The sequence below is a fragment of the Camarhynchus parvulus genome, chromosome 11, assembly GCF_901933205.1.
Source record: "Camarhynchus parvulus chromosome 11, STF_HiC, whole genome shotgun sequence".
Lineage (NCBI taxonomy): Eukaryota > Metazoa > Chordata > Aves > Passeriformes > Thraupidae > Camarhynchus > Camarhynchus parvulus.
This window is the reverse complement of record NC_044581.1, coordinates 6,187,648-6,215,624: the sequence shown is the minus strand read 5'-3', so window position 1 is coordinate 6,215,624 and position 27,977 is coordinate 6,187,648. Positions and strand designations below refer to the sequence as shown.

At 55.3% G+C, this 27,977-nt stretch overlaps 2 protein-coding genes across 4 annotated transcripts in view; both read left to right on the top strand.

The window, feature by feature from the left end:
• Window positions 1–564: 564 nt before the first annotated feature.
• Window positions 565–19,449, top strand: NDRG4 (NDRG family member 4). Of its 3 annotated transcripts, none has more exons than XM_030956107.1 (16): window positions 565–687; window positions 4,411–4,502; window positions 4,987–5,031; window positions 11,104–11,209; window positions 12,408–12,528; window positions 12,782–12,844; window positions 13,039–13,099; window positions 13,408–13,494; window positions 13,590–13,646; window positions 13,990–14,093; window positions 14,613–14,669; window positions 14,766–14,817; window positions 15,372–15,419; window positions 15,661–15,696; window positions 15,885–15,936; window positions 17,125–19,449. In XM_030956107.1, the coding sequence occupies exons 1-16, from the start codon at window positions 651–653 to the stop codon at window positions 17,277–17,279; spliced, it is 1,173 nt and encodes a 390-aa protein (XP_030811967.1). In that variant the 5' UTR covers window positions 565–650; the 3' UTR covers window positions 17,280–19,449. The 3 variants fall into 3 exon arrangements, with proteins under 3 accessions (XP_030811967.1, XP_030811965.1, XP_030811966.1); XM_030956105.1 differs by lacking the exon at window positions 565–687 and adding an exon at window positions 2,662–2,710; XM_030956106.1 differs by lacking the exons at window positions 565–687; window positions 4,411–4,502; window positions 4,987–5,031 and adding an exon at window positions 8,627–8,799.
• A 2,589-nt stretch (window positions 19,450–22,038) lies between these two features.
• Window positions 22,039–27,977, top strand: part of WWOX (WW domain containing oxidoreductase) — a 474,870-nt gene continuing 468,931 nt past the window's right edge. Inside the window, 4 exon segments of the mRNA XM_030956219.1 lie at window positions 22,039–22,167; window positions 24,437–24,501; window positions 25,761–25,818; window positions 26,340–26,518. Of these exon segments, the coding sequence (XP_030812079.1) occupies window positions 22,061–22,167; window positions 24,437–24,501; window positions 25,761–25,818; window positions 26,340–26,518 (409 nt within the window). The 5' untranslated portion in view covers window positions 22,039–22,060.

Below are 27,977 nucleotides of genomic sequence, written 5' to 3'. Positions count from 1 at the left end.
AGGTCCCTTGTCATCCGTGGTTTGGTTCCTGGATACTCCCAAGCCCTTTGTCCTTCATGTCCCCACTCTCCAGGACTCCCTACATCCCCTGGCCACCAAAGGCTGTGTTCCAGGTATCATTGTAGTGCACAGGTCCCCTCTTGTCCCAGATCCTTCTTAGAACCTTGATTATCACCTTCCCCTGCTTTCAGGGAGACCCAGACCCCTTGTGCCATGCCTGGGGCTCCCGAGGGCCTCCCGCTGCCCCACAGGACTCCACGACCACAGGGACCTGTTGGACCTATTGGCCATCACAGTCCCACCCTGGGACCGAAACGGTTCCCTAGAGGGTGATGTGTGTCCTCGGCAGCCTCCATCCCCCGTGCAACCCCCGCAGCCCCAGCGCTCCGCGAAACCCCCGCAGTCTCCATCTCCCGTTCGCTCCCGCCTCCCTCAGCCCCGTTGTTCCCCCGGTGTCCCCGTTCCCGATCCCGGCCCCGTCCCTCCCCTCCGGCCCCGGCGAGGGGAGGAGGATCCGGCCGGCGGGGCCGTGCCCAGCCCAGCCCCTGCGCCGCCCCGCGCACCTCGCACCGGCACCGGCACCGGCTCCGCTCGCCCCCCGCGCCGGGGCCGCCGCCGCCGCCGCTCGCAGCCGCCCCACCCGCCCCGGCATGAAGGTGCTCCGGCACAAGATCGAGCTCCTGACAGGTACGGCCCGGCCGCGGTGCCGGAGCGGGGCTGTGAACCCCGGAGGGCGGTAGGGGCCGGGGGCGGCGAGAGCCTGCAGCCCCTGAGCCCCGGCGAGGAGATGGAGCTGCCCCACAGCCTCACCCTGCCTGTGCTCCCTGGGCGCGGGTGCCGGGCTCGGCTCCTTCCCGGGCTCCGGGAGGCGATGCCTTGCTGCAGCGGGGAAAGCCCAGCCCGGGGGTGCTGGGGAACGGGAACGGAGTCGGCAGCTCCAGGCAAAGAGGGCGGCAGCAGACAGCCGGGGGTGGGGGGGCCTGGGGAATTGCCGGAGCATCCCTGCGGTGCCCCCGGCTCCTCAGCCAGCCTCCCGGGGAGTCTCCCTGCTGCCCCGACAATGCGCTGGGCTGGGGAGGAGGCTGCTCTTAGCAACAGTCACTGCGAGACAGCCTGAGCCCCCCAAAGCCCCCGGCTGCCACCGCCACCCCCGGACCCGGCGCTGCTCAGCCCTCATCGGTGGCACCGTGTCCCTCCGGCCGGGCCGCTGCCGTGGTGCGGCTGCCCGGTCCTGCACCCTCAGCTGGGCCGCACTGTGGGGCTGGTTTGTGGGGGCTGCTGGGCTCCTGTGTCCTTCATGGGTTCAGAGACAGCTGTGGCTGCTCCTCCTGCACCGGTGGAGCAGGATGTGGCCAGGCTGTGTCACACTGGGGTTTTCCTTCACCCCATCGTTCTCCCCCATCCCTCCTGCTCGGGGGGCAATGCTGTGGGCACACGGCCGTGGCTCAGGCTGAGCTGCAAGTTCCCTTCCTCCCTCTGCCAGCCTCACTGAAAGCTGCCTTGGCTTCACTGCCTGGCAGGGGCCAGCCCTCACTTCTCCTGATTTGTCTGCCTGTTTGTTGCTGCTCAGTCAGCCCGAGGTGTCCGTGCCAGCATCCTGTGGGCACCACATCCGTGCCAGGGCAGCACGCAGGTACTCAGTGTGGGGACTCCTGTGAGACTGAGGCAACATCTGAGGGATCCCTACCCTGTGACCAAACACACTCCCAAGTGTGAAACGGAGCTCACAGCCTTGTCGTGATCGTGATATGAATAATACTAATACTAATACTAATACTAATACTAATACTAATACTAATACTAATACTAATATTGCTACAAGCTGGTTCTCCTCCAGTTAGACAGCAGTGGGCTGCAGATCCCTGGGGAAGGGAAGCCAATGTGGCTGTTCCTGTCCCATCTATATACACAGTGCCAGGGCCCTGGTGGGGCCGAGCACTAGTCCCAGACAGAGAATTTATGTCCTGCTGGGTTTGGAACCGATTGGGAATTAGGGAAGAGACATGTCCTGGCTGTGCCAAGGAAACTGTGGCACCACACTGGGAAGGCAGAGTGGGAGCAGAGATGGGTGTGTTTGGGGGGGTACCCTGGGAATGGATGCTGGTTGGGGAGCACTGGGGTGAGCTGCAAGGAAGGGGCTCGTTGCTGGGCATGTTACCCTGGCAGAAGATGGGAGCCAAATTTGGAGTTTTGGCTAGGATGGAGCTGTGGCTTCCTCACCAGCCCTCCACAGTGACAGTGGCCCACTGGGCTGGGTGAGACTGCCCACAGGCCCACAGCTATGCTGCTGAGGAGGGACAGGGGTTCCTGTGGGGTGGCATGGGATGCAGAGCACCCAGGGAAGGTGGCAGCATGGCTGTGACCCTGTTTTGTGATCCCTGACTTACTGATCCCTCCTCTGTTCCACACTCAGCACCACTTTAGGACACTGTCCACCCCGTGCTGGGGATGCTGTTGGGGCAGGGCTCTGCCATGTCCCCCCTGAGCCAGCTTTGCCCCCACCACACAAACAAGGTCACGGGGCCTTTCCTCATGGCTCAGCCACCCTCCCTCCCTCCCTCCCTCCTCCCATATTAGCTGCAGGCTGTAATTAATAAAGGCATTCACCATACACTAAGTGCTGTTCCCAGCCACCCTGGGGCCGTGGCCACACGGTGGGTTGGTGTGCTCAGCGTGGGACTCTCCTGCTCTCCTCCAGACCCAGCTATCGGTGAGGCTGATTTTTCTCCTGTTTTTCCCCCTGGGGTTGTGGGGTTGCTCTGTTGGTGGCTCTGCAGGCTGTGTTGGCTTGGCTGTGCTGGTGGGCTGTGGTCCAGGGCTGTCCCTGTGCCACAGAGCCATTTCCCCAGCAGCACAGCCCAGCCTGGAGCAGTGTGCCCCTCTCTTGTGCCTCTCCTGGGGGCTGATGGCACCTCTTGACATCCCCCGACCTGGTGGGACCCTCTGGGCAGGGGGTGGCATGGAGACTCCTGGTGCTGGGTGCCCTGGGAATCTTGAGAGGCTTTGCAGTGGTGTTTCTCCCTCCCAACAGTTCTGGATTGTTGGATGGCTCCCAAGGAGCAAGGCAAAGTGCTGTGTCTGCAGGAAGCAGGCAGGTGGCACAGCCTGCTTGAGTTTTGAATGGAAAACCCGGTCGGAGGAGCAAAACCTGACTTTGGAGGGCAGTTTATGGCCAGCTCCTGTATTCCTGGTGGCTTTGCAATATTTGTGGCATTCCTTGGGCTTCCCACATTGTCAGCCTGGGCTCACCTGGGTTTGGAGGTGGACAAAGTGTGGAGCAGGCTTGGCTGAGGCTGTGTGGATGGAGTGGGTCTGTGTCTGCTGTGGTGTTCGTACAGCCCAGAGCATCCCCGTTATGCCCAGGGAGATTGCACAGGGGGGAGATAGCCGGGAGGGTGTGGGATCAGTGCTGTCTCATTTAGAGAAGCAACAACTTTTCTGAAGGCTTTGTCTTGTGGAAGGGGTGAAAACAGAGGCTGCAAAGGCAACGCCTGAGGTTTGAGTGCAGATAATCCCTTGGCACTGGGATTTTCCAGGTACCCATCCCATTCAAACACAGGGGAGCCTGGACTGCTCCCTGTGTCCCCGTGTCTTTCACCTTCTGTGTGCAGACAGCTGCTGATCTCCTTGCTCTCTTTTGCTCTTTGAGCTGAGCTTGTGCCTGGGGGTGTTTTTGGAGATGCCAGTGTTGGTTGAGGTCAGCACACCCAGTCTCACATCACTGCTGAGCAGTGGCTCCATGGGGAAGTCTGTCCCTCCAAGTCGTGGGGCTGAGGTACCAACAAGTCAGCACCTGATTCACAGGCAAGGAGAAGACTTTGGGAGCAAAAGCTTCAAATTTGGATTTTCTCCATCATTGCTATACAAACTTCAGGCTGTCTCTGTTCTCTTTCTGCTTGGAACATCCCTCTGCCTCCCAGCATTGCTGAGAAAATTCACCCCTCCTTCTGCCTGTGCAGGGAGATCTGCCTCTGTCCCATCCATACCTCTCTGCAGCCTAAAACTGGCCAAAAGTTTGGATTTTATATCTTTGACTGATGCTGAAAGCTGGGATGGAAATTTGGATGTTGTTGCTCTGAGTTGGGTGCTTATGAGGTAACCAGCATGGACAGATGAGGCTGGCCCCTCAGTTTGCCCAAGTTCATGCCCTGGAGATGGGTTTGTCCTTAACTGGGAGAACTGAAGCTGGATAGGAGCTGGGAGCTGAGCCCATCTAGCCACTGTCTGCTCTGTGCAGAGGGGCTCACTGCAGCCCCTGGACAACTGAAACACCAAGTGCCCACAGTACATGTGTGCAGTGAAGCTGATTTGGGTCCTATCCCTATGTGAGGGAGCCCCATGAAGCTCTGGAGAGCTGGGGCAAAGAGGACCAAGGAAAGGACCTTCCCTGACCTGTGCCTTGCCCTGCAGGGCTGCTGCTGCAGGAGATGACCATGGCAGGGCTGCACGAGCTGCGCTTCACCGAGGAGAAGCCGCTGCTGCGGGCACAGGATGCCGAGCTGGTGAGTTTGGGGACCACGCTGGCTCTGGCTCCTGCACGAGGGGACAGGGGAGCTCAGGAGGGCTGGAGGGGTTGTGTGCTGGTACTGGGGGGGCACTCTGTGTGTGTGTGTGTGCTGGTTTTGGGTGCACATTGGCGCTCCTCAGTGTGTGCGTGCTCATGGTGACGAGGCCGCGTGGCTGAGCACAGGTGAGGTCTGGAGGGATGATGGATGTGTGTGCAGAGGTTGAACATCATGCTCCCACATACCTGTCTGTGTGCAGAGGTTGCACACCATGCTACATTACACTCAGGTAACACATGCACGTGTGTGCAGCTGTTGTGGAGGGGGGTCTGTGTGTGTGTGTGTGCACACGTGTGGGCACTGTGCCCCCTGCAGCCCCAGGGAGTGGTGCCTGTGGTGTCAGGGGGCTTTGTGAGCTGGGTGGGAGGGCGCTGCAGAAGTGAGGGGTGTCTCTGTCCCTAATGGCTCCTTCTCATCCCAGGAGAACTCGGATGTCTTCCTCTCCACTGTGGACACAGACTGGAAGGTAGGAGCAGCCACAGGAGGTGCTGCCCACCCCCGGGTGTCGCATGGAACAGCAGCCTGGGCCTGGGGAAGGCTGGGGGGCACTGAGTGGACTCAGGGGTGTTGCAGTGCCTGGTCAGTGTCTGTGCATGAGGCTGCACATCCATCATGGTCCTTGTCAGAAGGGGACAGGGGGATGCTGCCAGGCATCTCTGTGCTGGCGCTCAGATGTGCCTGGTGGGCACTTGGCCATGGGCTGGGGACAAAACCTTTATAACAGGCAATTTCTTCTCAGGAAGGCTGAGCTGCTTTTCCAGCCCCTCTACCATTGCCATGGCGATGGTTTCCCAGGCGATGCCAGCTCCCTGCTTACATAAGGGTGTTTGAAAGCCTTTTTCTCTTTTGGAGGGCTGGGGCATTGCCCCCTATACCACCCACCTCTCTTGGAGAGCAGGGCCCCTTTGCTCCCTTGGCTGGCACTGCCCATCTTGTACCTCCATTCCTGCTCTCCAGAGGAGCCCCATCATGCAGCTCCAGCACTCATGGGATCTCAGCTCGTGCCTGGCTCCCACGTTGGTCTGCATCCCTCTCACATCCCTGCCAAGGCTCATCCTGCACCAGGCTCCCTGGGGAGGGAGGGTAGTGGGTAGTGCTGCCTGTCCCCCTCCCAAAGTGTTCCCCTGCCAGGGGACACCTGTGGTTGTCACAACTTCAGGCTGTGTGCTCCACTTTGCCAGCAGTGGGACCATGGGGAGAGTGGGCTTGGGTGGTGATGGCTGAGCCCTTGCAGGTACAGCACTGAAACAGCAGTGCCTGTAAGGAAAAAATAAATGTGGAATTCATTCATCCTGGGATAAGGGCAGGGGAGCACAGATCCCTGATCTAGCAGGACCAGAATTTTGGGGCTGGCCCACTTCCATGCAGGTGGGAGAGTACAGCTGGTAAGGGAGCAAGGCCTTTGGCAGGGCGCTGGGTGCTGCCTGCTGTGGTTCACAGAGTGGGACAAACCTGATGGCCCTCTCAAAAGGCACAAAATAATTAAAATGGTGCCCTCCCCAGCAGCTCCAAAGCTGGTGAGGTGTTGGGGCTGGGAGCAGCAGGGTGTGCAGGGCTGAGCTGCTCCTTTCTCTGCTTGCTCAGGCTTCTGTTGGCCACTGGAGGGGACACCAAACCTCCTGGTGTCACCAGAGAGAGAGAGAAGGGAGAGGGAGGTGAGGAGGGAGGGAGGTGGCAGTGCCAGGCTGCCCAGAGCTCTCAGTAGCACCAGAGGCACCAGTGTGGCTCTGGCTCAGCTGTGCTGGGGCAGGGCTTGGTTGGCGCACAGGGGATATTAAAGAGCAATGACCCTCCCAGGACAATCGTTGTGTATTTCAGGGGTTGGCCCATGGTGGCACTGAACTGTGCCCCTGGTGGTGCCCAAGTGGAGCAGTTCTGGACAGCAAATGCCACAGGGATGCATCTCCATGCCCCCAGGACCTAAAAAAAGGAATTGGGCAACAACCAAGGCAACTTTTCCCAAGCCAGCCAGACCCTTTGACCTCTTGGTTTCCCTCCAAGGGCCTCCGGGCAGGGATTGGCTGAGTTTCCTGGGCCATGCCAGGGCAACCACCTCCTTTTCTCTACTCTGACATTTGCAAGTTGGTGCAGTGCAAAGGCTGGGGGCTGCCTGCCATTCCTTGGGGAGATCTTACCCAATTTTCTAGGCTCACCTCCTTGGATAATCCCATCCAGCCTCCAGCTTAACTCTTCACTGTCCATCTGCTCCTCCCTAGAGCCAGTCATTGATGGGATGCTCAGGGTGCCTGGGGCAGTGGGAGGCCTGGGGAGCCCCCACTTCTGCCACCAGCCAAAGTAAAGCCCTTGAGACATAAGCCAAGGTGCAGGAGAGCTGGGGGAAGGTGCCCTGGGACCCAGGTGCCCTGGATCCTGCAGGAGGTCTGGGCCACCCACCTGGCACGTGGGCTAGTAGCCAAGGCACTGGTGATCCCATTTGATGCTACTCCAGTGAAGTCAGCCTTGCTCAGCCCTCCCATCTCCCTGAAGCCCTTTTGCATTTACCTTGTTGGTTCTTCTACCCCTTCTGTCCTCTGTTAACCACTTTCTCTCTTTTCTTGTCCCTCTGCATCTCTCTTTTTTTTTTTTTTTTTTTTTTCTGGGGACTGTGGCTGTCATAGTCTTTGGCTCTACAGGCAGCATGGCTGGGGAAACCAAAAATGGTTTCCTGGGAGCTGGGCTTCCCCATCACACTCAGTCCTTCACTTGCAGAAATGCCTCTTTCCAGGCCTGGGTCTGAGCTGCCCACGGGACAGAGCAGTCAGAGTGAAGCCTGGTGGAGGCAGTGTGAATGTCATCCCTCTGCCTGCCTGTCCTTTCCCCACATCCAGACCTTCTGTCTGTGCAGCCCTGGCTTGTTTGTAGCACATGGCTTTCAGTGGGTTCCCAAAAGGCAGTGAAGGGACTGTGGGACTCCTTCTCCATCCACCATTGCCCAGCTTTGTGCTGGTCATGCCAAGCTGGGCAGTGGTGCCGGGCTGGGCAGGGGCAGGCAGAGTGCAGGGGAAGGGCACTCACAAACTGCTGGGGGGTTTTGGGATGGTGGTGGTGAGAGGCCTCGTTGGAATTAGGGAGGAAATCATCTGCCGCACCCATGTGCACATGGGAGTACTCACACGTGTGTGCATGCACACAGCATGTGTCAGTCCAGGGCCACGATCCAACACCTTGGAGCTGCTGCATTGTCCCTCCTCCTGCTTTATTCACCTGCCACTGGCAATGCCTAGGTCAGGGTTAAACCCTGCACATCCCCTGTGTGCCATCATCCCGCAGCAGGTGGGACGAGTGTGCTGCTGGGTGAGGTGACACAGACATATGTGTGCCCCTCTATGCACACCTGTCCAAGGCTCTGCAGGTGTGCAGCTCGCTGTGCATCCCCCAGCACTAGTGATGGCCGTGGCATCCATGCTGATGCAGCAGGTGTGCTCCTGGTGTGCACGACATGTACAGAACAGGTACTGACACACACAGGGCCTGGCCTGGGCCGTGTGCCACAAGCATTTTTTGAGGTGCACATGCTTTGGTGTGGGTATGGTATTAACATTCCCAGTTTTTCCCCTGGCAGACAGGGTTTTGCCTGGCCCATGTGTGTCTGTGTTGGTACGTGTTCCTGTGCATGCACACGCATGGTCACGGCACGTGGCACAGCAACGCCTGCTGTGTCCCTCTCCTGTTTTTTAGCGTGTGCCCGTGTCCATCTGTGGTTGTGTGTGTGCTGCCCTGCCTGGGCACGGCGGCAGGGCCCTGCTCTGGGTGGCTGCGGGCTCAGCGTGGCTCTGTGCGGCTGCAGCCAGGTGTGTGCAGGGGCACAGCGGGCACTGCCCTGGCCGTGCCGGGGCTGCTCCGCGGGATGCCAGTCCAGACACCCCGCCTGCCTCCGTCTGCCCAAAGAGGGAAGATGGAGAAGGTACCGCACGGTGCCAGGCGTTTTTTCTTCATAAACAAGGGTATTTGGGGCCAATTGGAGCATGAATAATTCCCGCGGCAGCCAATGACTGAGTGCTGGCTCCATCGCGGCGCTCGCCCGCAATGGAGGCCAAGCCTGCCGAGGGGGAAGGGCGAGGGAGGGCTCAGCGCAGGGCTGGGGCTCCGCTATAAATCCAGGCGAGGGGCTGAGCCAGCGCAGAGCTCCGCTTAGCCCCGGCCCGTGCCCCACACCCGCACCTCCAGCTTGGCCCACGCCGCCTGAGCATCCTCGTCAGCCCAGCTCCTCACCATGCCGGAGTGCTGGGATGGGGTAGGTACCGCCGTTCCCCTGCTCGCTGCCTTCCCTCCCTCTCTCCCTCCCCAGGTGTTTTGCCCCAGCGTCTCTCCTGCTTGCCCAGGCTGGGCCTTTGCAGCCGGCAGGGCTCGGGTCAGGCAGGCACTGGCGCAGGGAGGACCCACGGCTGGGGAGCCCTTCCTTCCCCCAGCCCTGCTGCCGCATCCCTGATGTGCTGCAGGTTTTGGGGACGCATTGTCCTTGAGCGTGTCCTCCCCGAGGCGGGCAGAGATGCTGTGCCCAGATGATGTGGCCCGTGCTGGGGCTGTGTGCTGACGGGGCACGCTGCCCCTTCTTCCCCCTGAGCTGCAGAGGGACGGGGTCTCTGGCTGTTTTGAAACAAGCCCTCAGTTGCTTTCTGGCCTCTGCGGTGATGACAACACCCGATGGCAACAGGCTGGTGCAGAGGGGGTGAGAGAGGTGAGAGCACTGCAGCGGTGAGCAGGTAGCCTGGACATGGGTGGGCTCTGTCAGACACCTATGGGTGCTGAGACCCCCATGCCCCTCCTCGCTGGGGCTGTGGGTTGTCTGTGCCCCTCTCTGCTTGCTGGGGGCTGTCTGTGCCCCTCTCTCCTTGCTGCGTGCATCCCCTGCATCCCGAGGCTCTTCCCCCAGCGAGCATCCCTGCGGCAAAGGGCAGGGCTGTGGTAGCCAGCGGTGCTGCAGAGGCTGCACCACGGGCAGGATGTGCCTGGCTTGGTGGAGGGTGGGGGGCAGGAAGAAGTAGTGCTGAGGCTGGATCTGCTACCTTGGGTAGATGATTTTTGGGTAGGATTGAAAGCTGAGCTGTTGGGCATGTGATGGGAACCACGGGGATGGTGCTGGCAAGGACGCAGCCCTGTGCCCAGGACCAGACCACATGGATGTCTCCTGCTCTGTGACCTTGGGCCAGGCCCTTGCTCTGCCTCAGTGTCCCAATCTGTTGTTGCAGAGGGATGTCACTGCTCATGCACTGATGCAGCTGCAGAGGGTGGAGGGACAGCTGTGGATGAGGGATGGGGTCAGGGTGCCCTTGGATGAGAAGAGATGTCTCCACAGAGCCCTGGATCTGCTTTTGGCTGCTGTGTTCCCCCAGGGAGAGCAGGTCTCAGTGAGGGGAGGCACTGCAGTGAGGAGACCCTGTCCCCAGGCTGTTCCTCCCACCCAGGCCCGTGTCCTTCAGAGTCCTTGGTGGCGTGTAACCCGCGTGAGCATCCACGTACCTGCTCCCCTCCCACCAGCCCAGCCATGGGGCTGCCAGTGCCAGCAGTGAGGGCTGTGATGCTTGGGCACCCTGCCACCATCCCTGCCCTGCCCTGCTCAGCTCCTGCACCCAGCAGTCCCAGCCTTGGGGTCACTGCTGCTGGACTGGCTGGTGGGAATGGGAATCTGGAGGGGACCTCTGGTCCCTTGTCCTTGGGGAGCACCTGGGCTCAGTTTCATGTGCTGGCTGGCAGCAAGGGCCAGGATGTGGAAGGAAAGGAGCCCTCCTAGAGAGGGAAACTGAGGCACAGGGTAGTTTTTGTCTCTGGGGGGGGGCACTGCCATTTCAGGTTTTAAAGTTACTTTAGCTGTAATTTTGGGATCAGTTGCAGCATTTCCTGGAGTGCTGTCCAAGGTGTGACCTCTGCCTGTTTGTCCCAGATACATCAAATCTGTGCCCAACTGGGCCATGCTGTGAACCCCTACCACGTTGCCAAAATTTTCTCAGTCTCCAGCCCTTGAAGATCTCCTCTTCTGTGCTGTGGTCCTATCCTGTTATCCTTCTCTCTCAAGCTCTCTTGCATCCATCCCTTGATACCATCCTGCGATCCCATCCCATGATACACATGTCCAATCCTACATCCTGTGATCCTATCTAGACCCTTCCCTTCCCTTCCCTTCCCTTCCCTTCCCTTCCCTTCCCTTCCCTTCCCTTCCCTTCCCTTCCCTTCCCTTCCCTTCCCTTCCCTTCCCTTCCCTTCCCTTCCCTTCCCCTTCCCTTCCCTTCCCTTCCCTTCCCTTCCCTTCCCTTCCCTTCCCTTCCCTTCCCTTCCCTTCCCTTCCCTTCCCTTCCCTTCCCTTCCCTTCCCTTCCCTTCCCTTCCCTTCCCTTCCCTTCCCTTCAGATTTGTCCTTCTTTCTACCCTCTCTGGAATGCCCAGAGCTGTTTTTTTTTCCCTGGGACAGCTGCTCCTCTTTCCCATGTCTTCCCATGGGACCCAGCCATTTGGGGAAGCAGCAGGGAAGGGTGTGATGGCAGGAGAGGATGAAAGAATTCCTTAGGGCAGGAGGGCATCACCCCTTGTCTCCTCTTCCCCAGGAACACGACATTGAGACCCCCTACGGGCTGCTGCACGTGGTGATCCGGGGCTCTCCCAAGGGGAACCGCCCGGCCATCCTGACCTACCACGATGTGGGCCTCAACCGTGAGTGCTGCTCCCAGCTGGGGCTGCAGGGCAGGCAGGGCTGAGCCCCAGGGGGTGCCAGGACATCACCCCTGGCTCAGCTCCTTTGCCCCCACCCATGGCTGCATGGGGCATCTGAAAGCACCAGGGGAGTTTGGATGCTCAGCTGGACACAAAGCCCAGGCCAGGCACAGCCAGGAGTGCTTGGCCACCACAGCACAGCAGGCAGGGATGGGACATGGGGGATGCTGCCCAAGGCAGGCAGGGATGGGACACGGGGGATGCTGGGCTGGTCCTCACTGCTGCTGCCAGCCCGTTGGTATTCAGAGCATGGACCCAGCTGGCAGCAGGGCAGAGTGAGGGACAAGAGAGACTGGGAATAGCAGGGAAGGAGGGACCCCGAGCTGGGGCTCTGATGTGGAGATGCTGCACTTTCTGTCAGCCTGCAGCCCTAGACCTGCACCCAGAGCCCTGTCCCTCCAGCTGAGCCAGGATACTCAGTTCCCTGTGAGTGGGGAGAAGCATCTCCCGCTCTGCTGGCGGCTGAGGCTGAGTCACTGACATGCACATGAGCTGTGTCACCATTGCAGCAGCTCTGGCTGCTCAGGTACACGTCACGCTGGCTGCAAGGGGCCTCACAACCTGCCTCACCCCACGTGTTAGGAGGCATGTCCATGTCCAAGCACTGATTCCATGGGACAGGAGCCCTCCAAGCTCCGACAGTGTCTGTATCCCACTGCAATGCTGGGGTCTTGTCCACAGCTGGGGATGTTTCTTTGACTCTCTCCAAGCAGGGAGATTTGCAGCTGTTCCTACAAATTCTGTGTTTGCTTGAGCCCTTTCTGGGGATTTTGGACAGGGCTGACACCCCAGGCTGCTAATCCTGCTGCCCAGTGGGTGGTCTTGCAGTCTTGGGCTCTGCGTCCCTCAGTCCCATCCTTCTGAGAATGAGGCCATCCCAAACTCCTCATTCTGGCTGTGTCTGTTCATCCCCATCTCTCCTGACACCTGCAGGGATGCAGCCCTTGCTAACAGCAACTGTGGTCCCTGCTGGGAGGACAAGGAGCCTGGAGGGAAGGGGATGGGATGGTTTTGGTGGCATGTCACCTCTTGGTTGAAGGGCAGTGGGAGGGTGGGCAGCTGCTGTCCATGCTCCCCTGGCCCACCAGGCCCCAGAGTTGGGGTGTTTGGTCTCTGATACCCACCTGCCCTTTGACAGACAAGCTTTGTTTCAACACCTTCTTCAACTACGAGGACATGCAGGAGATCACGAAGCACTTTGTGGTGTGCCACGTGGATGCACCAGGACAGCAGGCAGGAGCCTCACAGTTCCCTCAGGGGTAGGTGCCAGTTGCAGGGGCTCACTGTGCCTGCTGGGGTGTCACCTCCCTGCCCCTTGGGTTGTTGCTGCCTGGCAGTTGTGCCCTGCCTGTGGGTCTTTCCAAAGCCTGTGGCAGATGACTGGCCCAGGGTGGGTGGTTTGCAGGTGGGTGTTATTTCCCTGCCCATTTCAGGCAGCCCAGCTGCCCTGTCCCAGACACTGTGCTCTGAACAGGTTCCATAACCACCATCCTGTGCCTCCCTGTGCCACAGGTACCAGTATCCATCCATGGACCAGCTGGCTGCCATGTTACCCAGCGTGGTGCAGCATTTCGGGTGAGTCAGCCTCTCTTCCACAGCTGCTGGCTGAGGGTCCTGGCAGGGAGATGGACAGAAGACAAGGATTTGGGGCTGGGGGAGTTGTCCCTGTAAGCTGGCATCCTGCAAGTCTTCTTGCTGTGGGTGGAGGGGTGTCCCAGGGAATGTGTTGGAGCCTGCTGACCCTCATATGGACCTCTCCATGTTTCCAGGTTCAAGTATGTGATCGGGATCGGTGTTGGGGCAGGAGCCTACGTGCTGGCCAAGTTTGCGGTGAGCCTGGGGCTGGGATGGGCTGGCCTTGAGTTGTTTGTACCTGCTGTCAGTCCAGGGCAGGAGGAAGAGCAGGAGCTGATACCTCCAGGCAGTCTCTGTTGCTGCAGAGGCTCCTGGGGGTTTGGGGGACCCAGGACAGCAGTGCCAAGGCCACAGTGGCTGGGCAATCTTGCCACAGGTCTCCTGTTGCTCCCAGGATGGGGTCACATCAGCTCTGTGCAATGCCTGTGCAGTGGCTCTGGTGGGGGGCTGCCCAGGGCACATCTCCCCTCTCCTCTGAGCCTCTCCCCTCTTGCTCTCTGCAGCTCATCTTCCCTGACCTGGTCGAAGGGCTGGTCCTGATGAACATCGACCCCAATGGCAAAGGCTGGATTGACTGGGCAGCTGCCAAGGTGGGCAGGCCCTGACCCCTCCTCCCAATCCTGGCGGCTTCCTGGGGCAGGAGGCAGCCACGGCAGTGCAGTAACTCCCTGTGCTCCCTCTGCAGCTCTCCGGCCTCACCAGCACGCTGCCAGACATTGTCCTGTCCCACCTGTTCAGCCAGGTAAGGGCTGTGCATCCTCCAGGCCCCTGCCACCAGCCCCTGCCCCTGCCTCCAGGCCCCTGCCACCCAGGCTGTGCCCTGCCAGTGCCACAGTGCCACTGGGCCTGTCCCATCTACAAGGTTGGGCTCAGTCAAGCCCTGCCTGGTCTGAGGCTTAACCTTGATGAGTGTTTGAGCTGTGCCCATGTCCTGCCTAGGTGTGCTGCCTGCAGCACCACTATGCCCAGCTGCATTGCCCAGCATCCCCCTTCTTACCTGTGCTGGCTGGCATGGCATGGGCAGGACTTGGGGAGCAGGGTGTGTCCCCAGCACCTGCTCTGACCTCCATCCCCTGCTGGCACAGGAGGAGCTGATGAACAACACGGAGCTGGTGCAGAGTTACCGGCAGCAGATCGGCAGTGTGGTGAACCAGTTCAATCTCCAGCTCTTCCTCAACATGTACAATGGGTGAGTGCTCCAGGCAGCCCCACTGCAGGGCTGTGTCCCTGTCTGTGCTAGGGTGAGAGGCTGCAGTGCTGGTGGGTAGCTCTGAGGTCACTGTGAGAACCCAGGCCCCTGTTGGGTGCTGTCATCACCCTCCAGTGCATGCAGGCAGCAGTGCAAACCTGTCTGCCACTGCTGGCTGAGGATGTGGGAGTGGTGGTGCCTGAGCCAAAGCCTTGCCATGTCCCAGAGCCCACCGTCATGGGTACACATTCCTACATCTCCTCCTGCACTGGGTGCTGGCACAGGCTTGGGAAAGGGGGCAGAGATGCTGTTCCATGCATGCAGGACCTTGGGAGCCCTGCCACTCTGCTGGGTGCTGCATTCTGTGGCACAGGCTCTGCTTGGGGCATGGCAGAGATGGCTACAGCATTCTTCATATATAAGGTGCTGAGACAGCGGGGCTGGGTGTGGTTTCTTGGGGCTGTGGCATCAGTGGTGGCACCTGCCCATGAGCTCACACTGGCCTTTCTCCTCCATCAGCCGCAGGGACCTGGACATCAACCGGCCTGGGACTGTGCCCAATGCCAAGACACTGCGGTAAGAGTCACACCAGCAAGTCATGGAGGGGTCCCTGGGCAGGGGAATTCACTCAGACCAAACCCTGACCAGGCCCCCTTCTCCTGTCGCTTCCAGCTGCCCCGTGATGCTGGTGGTTGGAGACAACGCGCCTGCTGAGGAGGGGGTGGTGAGTGCGGCAGGGTGGCAGGCGGGCGATGCCCACGCACGGGCACGCACATGTTCACTGCCTGCTCGCACACATGGCAGCTCCTGGGGGTGGGAGTGTGCTTGCTCGTGCGCAGACCTGCCTGCTTGTGTGGGCACCTGTGCACACACAGCTCTGCCTGGTCACCACACCTGGAAAACTCCCCCTTCTCCATATGCCCAGATGTGCTCACACCTGCACGCTCGGCTGTGTTGGCACACGGGCACACTCCCTGCTTGGCCACGTGCACCCACACAGCTGCTGGCACACTTGTGTGCCTTTACACACATGTGTGACACAGAGTGACTCACCAGTCCCCCTCATCTCCCATTCAGTCCCACCCTTGCCCAGACTCATGGGAGGAAAGTCCCCTTTGTCCCATGGCAGGGATGGAGGTCCTGCAGGTGCAGGGCTCACCTAGTGCCCTGTCTGCTCCTGGCTGGGGTGGATTTTGCCAGCTGAAATGCTGTGGGCCAGTGGACGATTTCTTGGCTCCTGGCTTCCTAGGGTGCTAATATCATCTCTCTTGCCTGCAGGTGGAGTGTAACTCCAAGCTGGATCCCACCAACACCACATTCCTGAAGGTAGGGCTGGTGGTAAGGGGCAGCAGGGAGGTTCCTGCTGCCTATGAAGTGCCCCATTGCCTTCTGCCCCAGGGCTGCAGGGTGTCTCCATCTCTCCATTCCAGGTCCATCATGGCCCTTGGAGCTGGGGGTGTATGGGGAGAGCAGGGTGACCCCAGCAGTGGCGTCCTGCCAGTGGGTACGGGGGGATGGTGGGCAGTACAGGCACCCCCCCAAACTAAGCAGGACCTTCTCTTTGCAGATGGCTGACTCTGGTGGGCTGCCCCAGGTCACACAGGTAAGCCCTCGCAATTTCCCCAGTTACCTGGGCATACTGGGCCCTGAGACATGCACTGGTGCTGTCCTTGGCTAGCTGGGGATGGGCTGATGAGGGCATAGGGATCTCACACTGGGGCTGCCAGAAGCTGCTCAGGGCTGAGAGGGGATCTCAGCCTCAGTTCAGCTCACTCTGCTCTCTCCCTACAGCCAGGCAAGCTGACCGAAGCCTTCAAGTACTTCCTGCAAGGCATGGGCTACAGTGAGTGCTGGGGTTGGGTTGGGGCTGGTGTGGGTCTCTGTGTGCCTGTGTGCGTGTGCTGACCTGCTGCAGGTCTGTCTGTCCGTGTGTCCACAGGGGACTGGGGTGTGCAGGCTCTGTGTGCACACAGATGTGTGTACAAGGGCTCTGTGTGTACAAATGTGTGTGTCAGGCTCCCTGTCTTGGTGTGCACGTGTGTGTGTGTGTGTGTGGGCATGCACGAGCAGGGGCTGTGTGTGCAACAAAGACAAGCAGAGCTCACGTGCAGAAGTCTGTGCATGTGTGTGTGCACAGTTTAAGAACATGTGTGTGTGTTTATACCTGTGTGTGCATGCTTGCAAAAGTCCGTGTGCACGTGTTGTGTGTGTGCAGGTCTGTTGCACGTGTGTGTGTCTGTGTGTGTCTGTGTGCGTCTGTGTGTGCAGTGTGTGTGCAGTCTGTGTGCACAGGGACAGCTCCGTGTGCAGGCACACGTGGGCTGGGCAGGGGCTCCTGGCCCAGAGGAGTGGCTGACAGGGCTGACACTCTCTCTCTGCCCTCCCTGCCCTTCTCCTGCCCCTGCCAGTCACCCACCTGAAGGATCGGAGGCTGAGTGGAGGCACAGGTACTGCTCAGTGCCCGCTGCTGCATGGTGCCCGCCTGGCCTGTGCCCTCCAGCTGCCTGGGCACCTTTGGGAGCAGCCTGGGTGCAGGACTGGCCCTTCCCTGCTAGATGCCCACTGCCTCGCTCTGCTTTGCCTGAGATGGCACCCTAAGCCAGGGCTGGGGGCCGAGAAATGGCATTCAGAGAATTCCCCCTCCATGCAGGCACAGTCTTGGCAGTGTGCCCACTGTGCCCTCTTCCAGGTGAGCCATCCTGGCTGGGGGATGGTGCCACCTTCCCTGCACACCCTGGGCAGCCAGGGGAGCTCTGATCCCAGCTCACTCTTTTCCTGGAGCATGGTAGTCAGGGGTTCCCACTGCCTTATGCCCAGAGGTTGCATGCCCAGGAGTGAGCCTGGTGTTCAGCCTGCCCAGAGCAGCCCTGCCCTGCTGTCCCTCACCTGGAGCTGCTCATGTTGTCACAGCACCGCTTGCTGCAAGCTTGTGCCCAGGCTCAGTCGCATCGGGGAGCAGGGCTGGTGGCGATGTTGGCTCAGGTTTTCAGAGGGATCTGAGCGCCCCGGCCGTCTCTCTGTGCCCGTGCAGTGCCATCTGCCAGCATGACCCGCCTGGCACGCTCCCGCACGGCCTCCCTCACCAGCGCCAGCTCCGTGGATGGCACCCGCCCGCGCGCCTGCACCCACTCGGAGAGCACCGAGGCCATGGGGCAGATCAACCACACCATGGAGGTTTCGTGCTGAGGCCCACGCCCGCCGCCGACGTCTCCTTCAGAGCCATCTCCCATCCGTCAGCATCCCGCCAGCACCCACCCGCCCCGTGGACATCCTCCACCAGGGCCCTCGCTTCTTCGGGGTCAATTTGTCTTCTTTGCCGTTGGCCTCACCCCCTTGTCTGGTACAGGAGAAGGAGAGGGGCTTCGTCCAGCAGTCACACATGGTTCTGCATTGGTCCTCACCCTCCCCAGCATCGGCTTGGCCCCGGCTTGGGAGGGTGGGTGGCAGGGGGACAGGGCCAGGATGGGGTAGCAGGGTCAGGGTGGTGAGATGGGGACAGGATGTTGGGATGGGACGGGATGATGGGATGGGACAGCACGTGGAGAGGACACAGGAGGTAGGTTGGTCTCCCAAGTTCAACTGATGGCTGACCAAAAGGAAGACAGGAACGGGGAGCAGCGTTACTGGGAGGTCACTGGTCTGTTCCTAGGGATGCAGTTTTCATTTCTCCCTGGTGGCCCTCTCTAGGGAGAGCTAGCACGGGATCCCCCAGCACACCCGGAACTTGCTACCCCACAGCTGGCAGAGCCTTGTGAGAAATCACATCCCAAACTGTCCCTTTGCCCTGGTCATGTACCCTGAGGGCTGCCCTGGGGCAACTGAAGAGAGGTCAGTTTTCAGCCCTACTCCAGAAGCTATAAGGGCAGAAGGGTGGCATGAGTGTCCCCCTGCCACCAGTGGTGGCACCTCCTTGGTCCCTTGTTGCAAGAAGGACAATTACCACCTGCCACCAGAAATGCACTGGGGAGAGGGAATTGGCTGCCTTGGCCCCTGCCACACTGTCAGTTCCACTCCCAGCTCTTGGCGCTGAGCCTGCCAGGGTCCAGAGGCCACTGTTTTAGGGGATGTCACACAGCAAATCCCACCTCAAGTTTTGCCACAACCTGTGGGTGTCATCACCGAGGAGCCATTAGCAATAAGATGAGACACTCTCCCCACCGTGTTGGGGAGCCCTCAGCACCCCCTGCCCCGCAGGGTGCCTCACCACAAGGTGCTGACACTGTGGGGTGACCCATGGGATGTGGGGAGCACTCCATGGGCTTTGCCCACACGGCTGCCCAGACCCACCGAGGCTCCCCAGATCCACCCCCCACCTCCAGCACTTTGCCTGCGCACTGAGCGCAGCGTCTCTCAAGGGCTTGGCTCCCCCCAGGCCGTGGGGCCCCCTCTGGCCACCGACTCCAGGTGGCTCTTGCCTCTCTCACTCAGCACAGAGACCCCTGTCATTGCATAACCCCAGTGATGGCCACCCAGCCTCTGCTGCTGGAGCAGTAGTGCCCAGCCCCTCCTGGCACAGGTAAGGATGGCCCTGCCTCTGCTAATGGGTGCTCAGGTCTCTGTAGGTGGTCCATGGGGGACCTGAGCAGGGAACCCACCAGGTGCCACCGCCTGGGCGAGCAGAACCAGCCCGCTGGAGCAGGTCCCAGCCAGCCCCACAAAAGCATTCTGCCCTCAGACCCCATCCCTGCTCCCCAGTGAAGGGCACAGAGCTCCTGGGGCTCCCAGTGGGTGTATGAGGGCTTTTGGCCCTGAGACCCGTGCCCCGCCCAAACCCTCCCCTGGTGAAAGGCCACCCCAAAACACCAGTGTGCCCCTTTGTCCCTCACTTTGTTCTGCTGTGTGCTTCCTTCTTGGTGTGACTCTGAAAGCTACGTAGCTCCTTTTTACGGTAGATACCGCTGCGATCTCTTGTTTTCTCAGCGTGTCCTTCCAGATGATATATATATATATAAATACCTATACATAATATATATATAAGGGTTTGCCCAATCCCTGACCTTTTTGGGTTCACTCCTCCTTGCATTCTTGTCCAAGCAGTGCCGTGTGGTTTCCCTGGAGGTGGTGTGGCCGTGCTCGCCTTCAGTTCCTCACCTTGGTTTTGTTGGTTGGTTGGTTTGGTTTTCCCTGGTGGTTTGTTCTTTTGATTTTTGTTGTTTTTCCTTTTTTTTCCCCAGTCACAGCGGAATTTAACACATTTTCCTGTCTGAGTGCAGCCTGGTTTTGTCACAGCGGCACAGAGGCCGCAGCACTCATGAGACAGCAATATGTAAACCGGATCTAACTAACCTGTTGCTGTAGAGAGGAGTTACTGTGTTGGAAATAAACCAACTAACTAATAAAGATGTTAAGAACCTGCTGTGCTCTTTACAACATGCTGCAGGGAAACGGGTATGAGCCCACCTGGGGTCTGCCTGCAGAGACCTGGCAGGCACGGAGGACAAGGGGGACACAGCTTGGCCACCAGCCCCACTCGTGATGCCCACAGGACCCCATGGGGGAAAGCTGTGGGGTGCTTTGGCTTCAGGGTAGCCATAGACAGGCTGCCCTGTGTGTAAAGAGTGGATGGAGGCTGGAAAGCTGCCAGTTGTAACCCAAAGAGGTTGGATCCAAGGGGTGTCCTCTGGGGAAGAAAAGAACTGTGGCTGCACAACTCTGGGGATGAGCAGGGTCCTTGGGAGACTCAGTTTCCCTGTCCACTCCCTGTTTGTCTCCCCATCAAGGTCTGAGTGTCCCAGGCCATAGCCCTTTCCAAGTGCATGAAGTCCTCCCTGGGAAGGATCCTCTCCCTACATCCTAGTCCTTGTCCCTGCTCGAGTGTGTCAGTGTCTGCCTCGTGCTGGGTCACTCCAGACCGGTCCCAGTCCCTGCAGAGGGGCCCAGAGCCAAAGCATGGAGACACCGTGGCTGTGCAGTCCACACTCCTGGCTGCCTGGGTGGGCACAGAAAGCTTGGACACGTGGGGGGAATGCAGAGGGCCAAGGCTGAGCTGAGGTGTGAGCAGGCAGCCCAGGAGCCTTTCTTGGCTGGTTTGGTTCTGCTGGGCAGGGTGAGCCCCACCTGGGGGAGTGGGGTACACTGCACACACCCCACCCTTATCACTGAAATGCAGAAATGCTGCTGTATCCATCCAGGGCATAATGCAGACTTTATGCTGTACAGATGGCTGGATTAGGATGTCAGACAAATGATTTCCACACTCCCCCTGAATGCAATTCATGGAGTGCTGGATGCTGAATACTGACAGACTGCAACAGGAAGAAAATGAACAACTCCATATCCCTACAGTACTACTGCTAGATTAAAACTCTTTTTCTGTACTTCAGATTAAATAATCTATTTTCTTGGGACCTGGCCCATCTCACCATTCAGTTATCTCTTGGACCAGAAGCAAGTATGCCACTAAAGCTTCCTTTCCCATATGTTTACCCAAAAAAAGTATAGTCACAGTATTTTTTAATACTGCCAGTAATAGTCACAAGAACAGGCTGTTGATGATGCATGAGTTTTTATTTCTAGCAGGAGGAGATCATTTAGTACGTGTAATCCCTCGGGGGAACCTGCAAAGCAATGAGAGCAGCAGGGCAGAAAAAAATCCAGGCTGTTTTTTCTGGCCAGATAGGGATGCCATTAGTGGGGAGTGAGGGAACGATATAGGTCAGTGTCTCAAATAGTGCATGAAAATTCGACTTAGAGCCTGCGGTGCATCTGTGAGGCTGCACTGCCACCTGGTGCGGGCTGAAGCGCTCACAGCCTCTGCCCAGCGCCGGCTTTCCCTGGATTTTTGTTTAAAACATCCCACTAAAGGACAACACTGCTGTTGCAACTGCTGGCTGCTGGGTTTGGTTATGTAAACAGACAGGAATATGACAGCACACAGGTCCGGGAATCAGAAGCAGCTGAGCGATGGTGACAGCCATTCCCCCTCCATCTGTCACAGCTGCACAGGGGAGATGGCTTCAGCCGCCAGCACAGAGTTACTGCAGCTTTCTGCCAACTCACTGAGTGCTTCAGCCTTTGCAGCTGGCTGTGCTGTGTCACCAGTGAGCCAGACTTGGCAAAGGGGACTCTGTTTGTGCTTCCAAGCAGGTGAAGCCACCTGCAGGGTCCCAGCTGGGTGTTGGTTCTTCTCTCCAGCCAGGCCTTCCTCAGCAAGGATCCCTCACTAATGAGGAAGAGTTTAATCCCTGAGATGAGGTGGGGACAGCTAAGGGCAGAAAGCTTCAAGAACAGTTCATTTCCCATTGCTTCCCAGGGCCTCACTGTATTCCTGCTGTGAAAACAGAGGGCTGGAAGCACCTGATACCCTGAAAATCACCCAGCTTCTGAGATGGGAAGGCACCTTGGGAGATCATCCAGTCCAATCCCCCTTCCAAGGCACAGTCCCCTGGAGCAGGTGGCACAGGAACATGTCCAGGTGTGTTTTGAATGTCCACCTCCCTGGGCAGCTATTCCAGAGCTCTGCCACCCTCCATGTAAAAAACTCTTCCTCATCTTGAGGTGGAACTTGTGTTTTAGTTTATGGCCATTGCTTCTTGTCACACTGCTGGGCACAACATAAAAGACCCTTGCACCATCCCCTTAGCACCGACCTTTGAGATATTTCCATGCATTAATGAGATCCCCTCTCAGTCTGCTCTTCTCCAGACCAAACACCCCCAGCTCCCGCGGTGCCTCCTCACATGAGGCGCTCCAGACCCCTCATCACCGGACCCTCTCCGCTAGCTCCTCATCTCCCTTGTACTGGAGATCCCAGAGCTGGACGGAGCACTCCAGATGTGCCTCACTGGGCTGAGCAGAGCAGCCTAAACCCTGCGACCCCTGTTCCGAGCTCAGCCGGGACCCCTTGCACTGTCGGTGACCGCGGTGTCCCCGCCGCCCCGGGTGATGCGGGCGGAACTACATCTCCCATGGTGCCGCGGGGCCGGGCGGAAGCGGGGCGCGCCGGGGAGCGGAGCCGCGCCGAGCCCATGGCCGCGCTCAAGTACGCGGGGCTGGAGGACACAGACAGCGAGGAGGAGCTGCCACCGGGCTGGGAGGAGCGCACCACCAAGGACGGCTGGGTTTACTACGCCAAGTAAGGGCGGGAGCGGGGCGAGCGCGCCGGGAGCGCTCTGACCGCCCCGCGGCAGCGTCCGCGGAGCCGCCTCTCGGTGCGGGGCAGGAGCCGCCCCTCACGGACGGACTGCGGGGCTGGAGCGGGGTGTGGGGTCCGTGTGCGGTGCCCGCCCGGCTGCGGGAGCGCTGGGCTGGCTGTGCGGGACGGGCTCCGAAGGCTCTGACAGCCACAGCCGCCCCTGCGGAGCCGCTGCGAGCGGCCGGAGCGGTGCGGAGCCGCGGGACCCGCCTGGGAGCGATGCCGGAGCCTCTCGGGGGAGCGGCCGGGAGCCGGCCCGGAGCTCTTCCAAGGTCCCTCGGGGCTCCGGGGCGATCTTTGTGCGTGCTGGTTAAGGCTCACATAGTATTGCAGATTGGTCAGTTTGCTTCCTTGTGGGAGCAGGGGAGAAACAGGTGGGGTGGAAGTTAAAGGCAATGCGTGCTGCTTCGCAGCTCTTCAGTGCGCCTGGGGCAAGAGATGAAGAATTGCATTGAGCTCCTTCTGCCCATGGACATGATCCCATCCTCCCGGGTTACAGAGGGAATGTGCCGCAGGATGAGCTCACTCAGTAGAATATGTGTTTATACACTCCTGTGTGGTTTCTGTGGCCGTGCTGATCTTGGGATCTCTTTCTGTTTAAAATCACAAGAGTTATTCCCTTCCACAAAAAGTATGGTTCAATCTCACCAGTGCCTTGTCCTCCCAAGTTCAGCTCTTATAAACGCTGGACAGAATGCTTTGGTTTATCCACACTTTGCAAACACTGCAGTTTCTCTCTAGGTGTTTGTTTTCCTTAGGTCAATTGCTTATATATTTCCTTTGATTTCAAAAGCTCTTTCAGGAAGGGATCACTAGGTGAAAGTAACAAACCTATGAAATAGCAAGGTGTTGTTGAGCATAATTGTTACACAGTCAGTTCAACAGGTCAGTTTCTGAACTCTTGTGAAACTGGACTGGTTCAGTTTAACAGCATAGCATGAATATATCTTTACTGTCTGAAAATCTTGCCCAGGGCGTCTAAAAATGTATTGCACTATTGCTGCCTTTAAGTATACACCCTATATGTGTGATTCTTCTGCATATTCTGGGAATTTACTTTAAACCTCATCACCAATATGAACTTTTAGCTGGAATAAGATTATTTTGGTTGAAGATTTTTAAAGGTGTTTATGATGAGTTAGGGTGTGCACAGAGGTGGACAGCATTTGCTTGTCAGGCTGCTGTAATTTGGTTACATATCTCCTATTCTCAGGTCACACAGGGGCACTTGTTTAGTCCCAGCTCCCCAGCTGTGATCCCTGTGATACCATGAGCTGTCACTGTAGAGTTGCTGTAAGAAGGGAAAGTTGCTTTTGTTGTGTGTAAATGGCTGTTGGGCCTATAGGTTATCTGTAGTTATTTGTGTGTTATTTATTGCTGTTGTCACTCTTTATTTCACACTTGGGCAGCTATCAATTTGGGCACTCAATTAATCCCTGCCTGACTCTAAAAACTTGGTTGTTATTTAAAAATACTCAATGAAAAATGAGATTTTAATGTCCAACTCAATTCAGCACTTTGGTTATTTTAAGACCTTGTTTATGTGCACATGACTTTGCTTATTAGTCTATAGTGCAAAAAATCTTATAATGGAGTATTTTAATCCTGCTAGTGATTTAAATAATAAAGTCTCTGAATTGGAAGAAAAGGTAGGATACCATTTTTATGCATATTAAATAAATATCCTGCTAGTCCAAGGCCTCTGGATAAACGTACCTGTCTAAAGCTACACTTGATCATAGAAATCCAACTTATTTATATTATACTCTCTAAAACTCCTAACAATATTGATTTCTAGAGTATAAGTAACCTTTCTAAAGCACCTTTCAAAACTTTTCAAAAGCATCTTTCTAAAACTCCTACCTAACAATATTGATTTGTAAAGGTGCGTTTGTAATTTGAAGAGTTATTATTGCTAGCTGGTGATAAATTCTTTTCTTTTTTCTTTCTTCCTTACTCTTGCCAAGGATTGTTATCTTTTTGAGGTGTTTTCTGAGTCTGTTAATGTTATTTTTAAATGCGTTTTTGTTTTTTTTTTTCTTTCTCATAAGCAACAAAACTTGGGTTAGAAGTCAGACATTTATTTGAATTTTTATAGACTCCTGTGCTCTCTGATTAGTTACTTTCAGAACTGTGGGGATATTTTTGGTTATGTCAGAAAGATTATTGGGCAATTTTAAAAACTCTTAAACTTTTTCTTTTCCTGCAGCCACCTAGAAGAAAAGACACAGTGGGAACATCCTAAGTCTGGGAAGAGGAAACGTGTTGCAGGAGGTTTGTGTTAAACTTTTCTAATGAACTGACATTATCTTACAAACACCTGGTTCCTCCACAAACTGCAACTGATCTCATTTTGACCTCCTAGTTGTTACTGATTCTGAGCTTGTAGAATATGGCTGATTTCAGTGGGGTTTTACCTCACCTGTGATTGTGTCTGTGTAGAGTGATCACTTTGCAGTTTTATGGCTTTCCCGTATTGCTCCACAAAGCCAAAGTGCTAATTCCAGGTTACAGAATTTGTTTTAGGGTGGCTTGTAAAGCATATAGTAAAAAGCTGGAGTTCTGTGTTCCTGTTGTCCATCAGATAATATTTATAATTAGATTATATTCTTCAAAGAATGTATTTCATCAAGGAGTATCCCTGGCACAGAAGGAAACCTCATTAGTTCTCATTTTACCTGTCTCCCCCAACCCAACTATTTGTGAGTATTTGTGCCAGAACAGAAGGCAGGCTGTGTGGCAGGACACTTCCAGAGGAAAATCTTCTCAAGGACCTTGGGTCAGTGCCTTAAATCTTCCCAGGAGCTTCGGTACCTGGGGACAGCACACTGTTGGCAAGCCATGTTTCTGTTGGCACTGGTAATCTGACTGTAAGTGGAATGTTTTCACTGTTTTCAGTCAGTCAAAGTGAAATGAGTGCTTTCCAGTTAAGGTTAGAAATACTCTGAATGCCATCTGTTAACTACCTTTGTAGAATCTTTTATATAAGAATTTGTTATGTAAAGATTTGTCATTTTCTTTTATCTGTCCTTCTAACTTCATGGAATCATTGAGGTTTGATTTATTGTATCTCATGCCCACTTGAGGGCTCTGATCTTTCAGCTTTTGGTATGTGTTACACATAACTTTTCCTATATGCTTTTGCTATTTATTTTAGCAGGGATAGATACTGAACTGGGAGTAGTATAGATCTGTTTGTGCTTGGAAGCATGCTTGCATTTTGCTGGTTTTTTTTTGATCTATAACATGAAATAATCTTTATCAAGATTTTTTTAGACTGTCTTTATACTTAATCTGCCAGCCATTGCACTTGTACCAGATCTTCTGTGTATTGTGCTTTCATGAGAGAGCAATTGTGTGTGATTAGGGAAGCAATCCTTCTGTCAAGGTCTGTACTCAAGGGCAGCAGGTAGCTGCACCACCTACAGAAAACAATGCAGAATTCTCTCATCACTCTGAGAAATCACTTAAACTTCAAACTGAAGAGTATTCTAATGCCTGAGAATAAAGTGAATGCTTTATGTGCTTCCTAGATCTGCCATATGGATGGGAGCAGGAGACTGATGAAAATGGACAAGTCTATTTTGTAGAGTAAGTATCTCAAATTGTGGAGTATGTAGAAGGAGGACAGCTGGGTTACATGCTGAGTAGCCTCCTGAGTTATGATACTGTGACAGTATCAGCTGGAAAGACAAAAAGATTAATAAATGCAGCTTCAGAATCCAAAAGCAGATATTGCAGTGTCTGCAAGTTTAGGGTCCTTTTATAGAGTTGCTATAAAAGATAACATGATCTTCTCTTATGTAACAAGATTTTTTTTCTTTTTTTTCCCTGACAAAGTTCTGCCTTTTATATCAGCGGTTCACATGAAGTTCAGAATGGCTTATGAAGTATGTAAATACAATTATTAATGGATGCTGTCACAACTGGAAAAAAAAAAAGTTTGATTAAAAAAATAATTGGGATAATTTCAACCAAACTGAAAAAAAAAAGATTTTTGGGAATCTGAGTAGTCCACTGGAATTGTACACAGCAGTGGTTGAAATACATCTAAAATCTAAATGCAGAGACCAGAAGGGTTCAAACAGCTGAGATTTTGTGTTCTTTTGCAGCCACATAAACAAAAGGACTACCTACCTTGACCCAAGACTGGCCTTTACAGTAGAAGATAACCCAGTAAAACCCACTACTAGACAAAAATATGATGGGAACAGTACTGCAATGGAAATTCTGCAGGGCCGTGACTTGAGTGGGAAAGTGGCAATAATCACAGGAGCCAATTCAGGAATAGGTAGGTTAACATGGCACAGAAGGTAAAATATGCCAAACTTTGTCTTACTGCCTACTTGCTTGTTTAAATATCTCTGTATTTGTGGTTTTCAAACTTGATTTGCACTTTTTCATATAAAACCACTAGTTAGAAAGATGTTTTTTAAAAATCTGTGGAGAATTTGGAGCTTATAGGAGAGCTACAGGAAAGATATCAAGTGCTGAAACAATTGATTTTTGTCTAGAAAAATATTGATGGAGGCATTTAACATTATGCAAATATCTAAAGGATGGCTGTGAAAGGAAGGGAATTTTATTTTGATGATCTTAGTGGCTAGGACAAGGAGTCAGGTTTGTATGGCTGCAGGGCAGGTCAGGTAAAGTATTCAGAAAGACTTCAAGTAAATTCAGGTAAGATTTTCTTAGGAAGCTGTGGAATTTGTATCTCTGAAAGTAGTTACAAGTGAATTTGATGATGAACTTGTGTCAGGATGTTTTACTCAATGCTCCTTTAGTTCAAGGAAATACAGTTTATGACCTTTAGTAATCCCTGTTAGTTATCACAGGTTCATCAGTCCTTTCAGACCTAGCTTTTTTAGATACCTGTTAAATATTACTGCTTCTATAGTGGGTGAGGGAGAGATTCAGATGACTGTTGATCTTTTGTTGCCTTTTATATTTTGCCTTTTTCTTCGTGATGGGATTACATAATTATTGAAGGAGTCCTTATACAAACTGTTTGGTGGTTTTTAGTTTAGTTCAGAATTTTGACTTAAATGCATTTTTGAGGACATTGAAAAACCTTGAGGATGTTCTGGAAAATGGCAGGACTTACCAATCTGAATTTTCTTGAGTTTTATTTCTTAATTATTTAAGGCAGTGTTACTGCACAGGAGTCGCATGAAGAATTTAGAGCTTCCCTGTGCCTTGCAGTGACATCCTGCTGTCCCTGCCTGATGTGCTTCTACAGATTGGCACTGCAGTTGGGGCAGCAAGTGTTGTACTTACCTGTCTCAATGAATTTGGGCTTTCTAGTGAGGTTTATGTTCCAAATTCTTGGTGCAGCATTTCTCTACATTACATCCAGCAGTACAATTTGTTCTTTATGCAACTGTGCAGTCTCTGAACATTTAAAGAGTTACCTGGACCCAAAGGGATTTGCCTTCAGCAGGACCAGAGCTGCCATTCAGCCTTGCTGAATCAGTGGGAGATGTTTCAAATATGGCAAAAGATTAATCCAAGATACACAATGGTTTTGTCAAATTTTTTTTCAATGTTTCTCCCTTAGTTTATAATTGGCATTGGTCACAAGTAATCAATCATATCCTTGCTTGAAATAGTTTTTGCTTTTACATAGAGTCAATAAGTATGAAGGTAGCAAATTTGTGATCCAGATGGTGTTAGGGCCTGTAGAACTCAAAACTCTGGTTTATCACATTGCATTTAGTGCTGCTTTAGTTCTGTGCAGTGTCTGATATTTC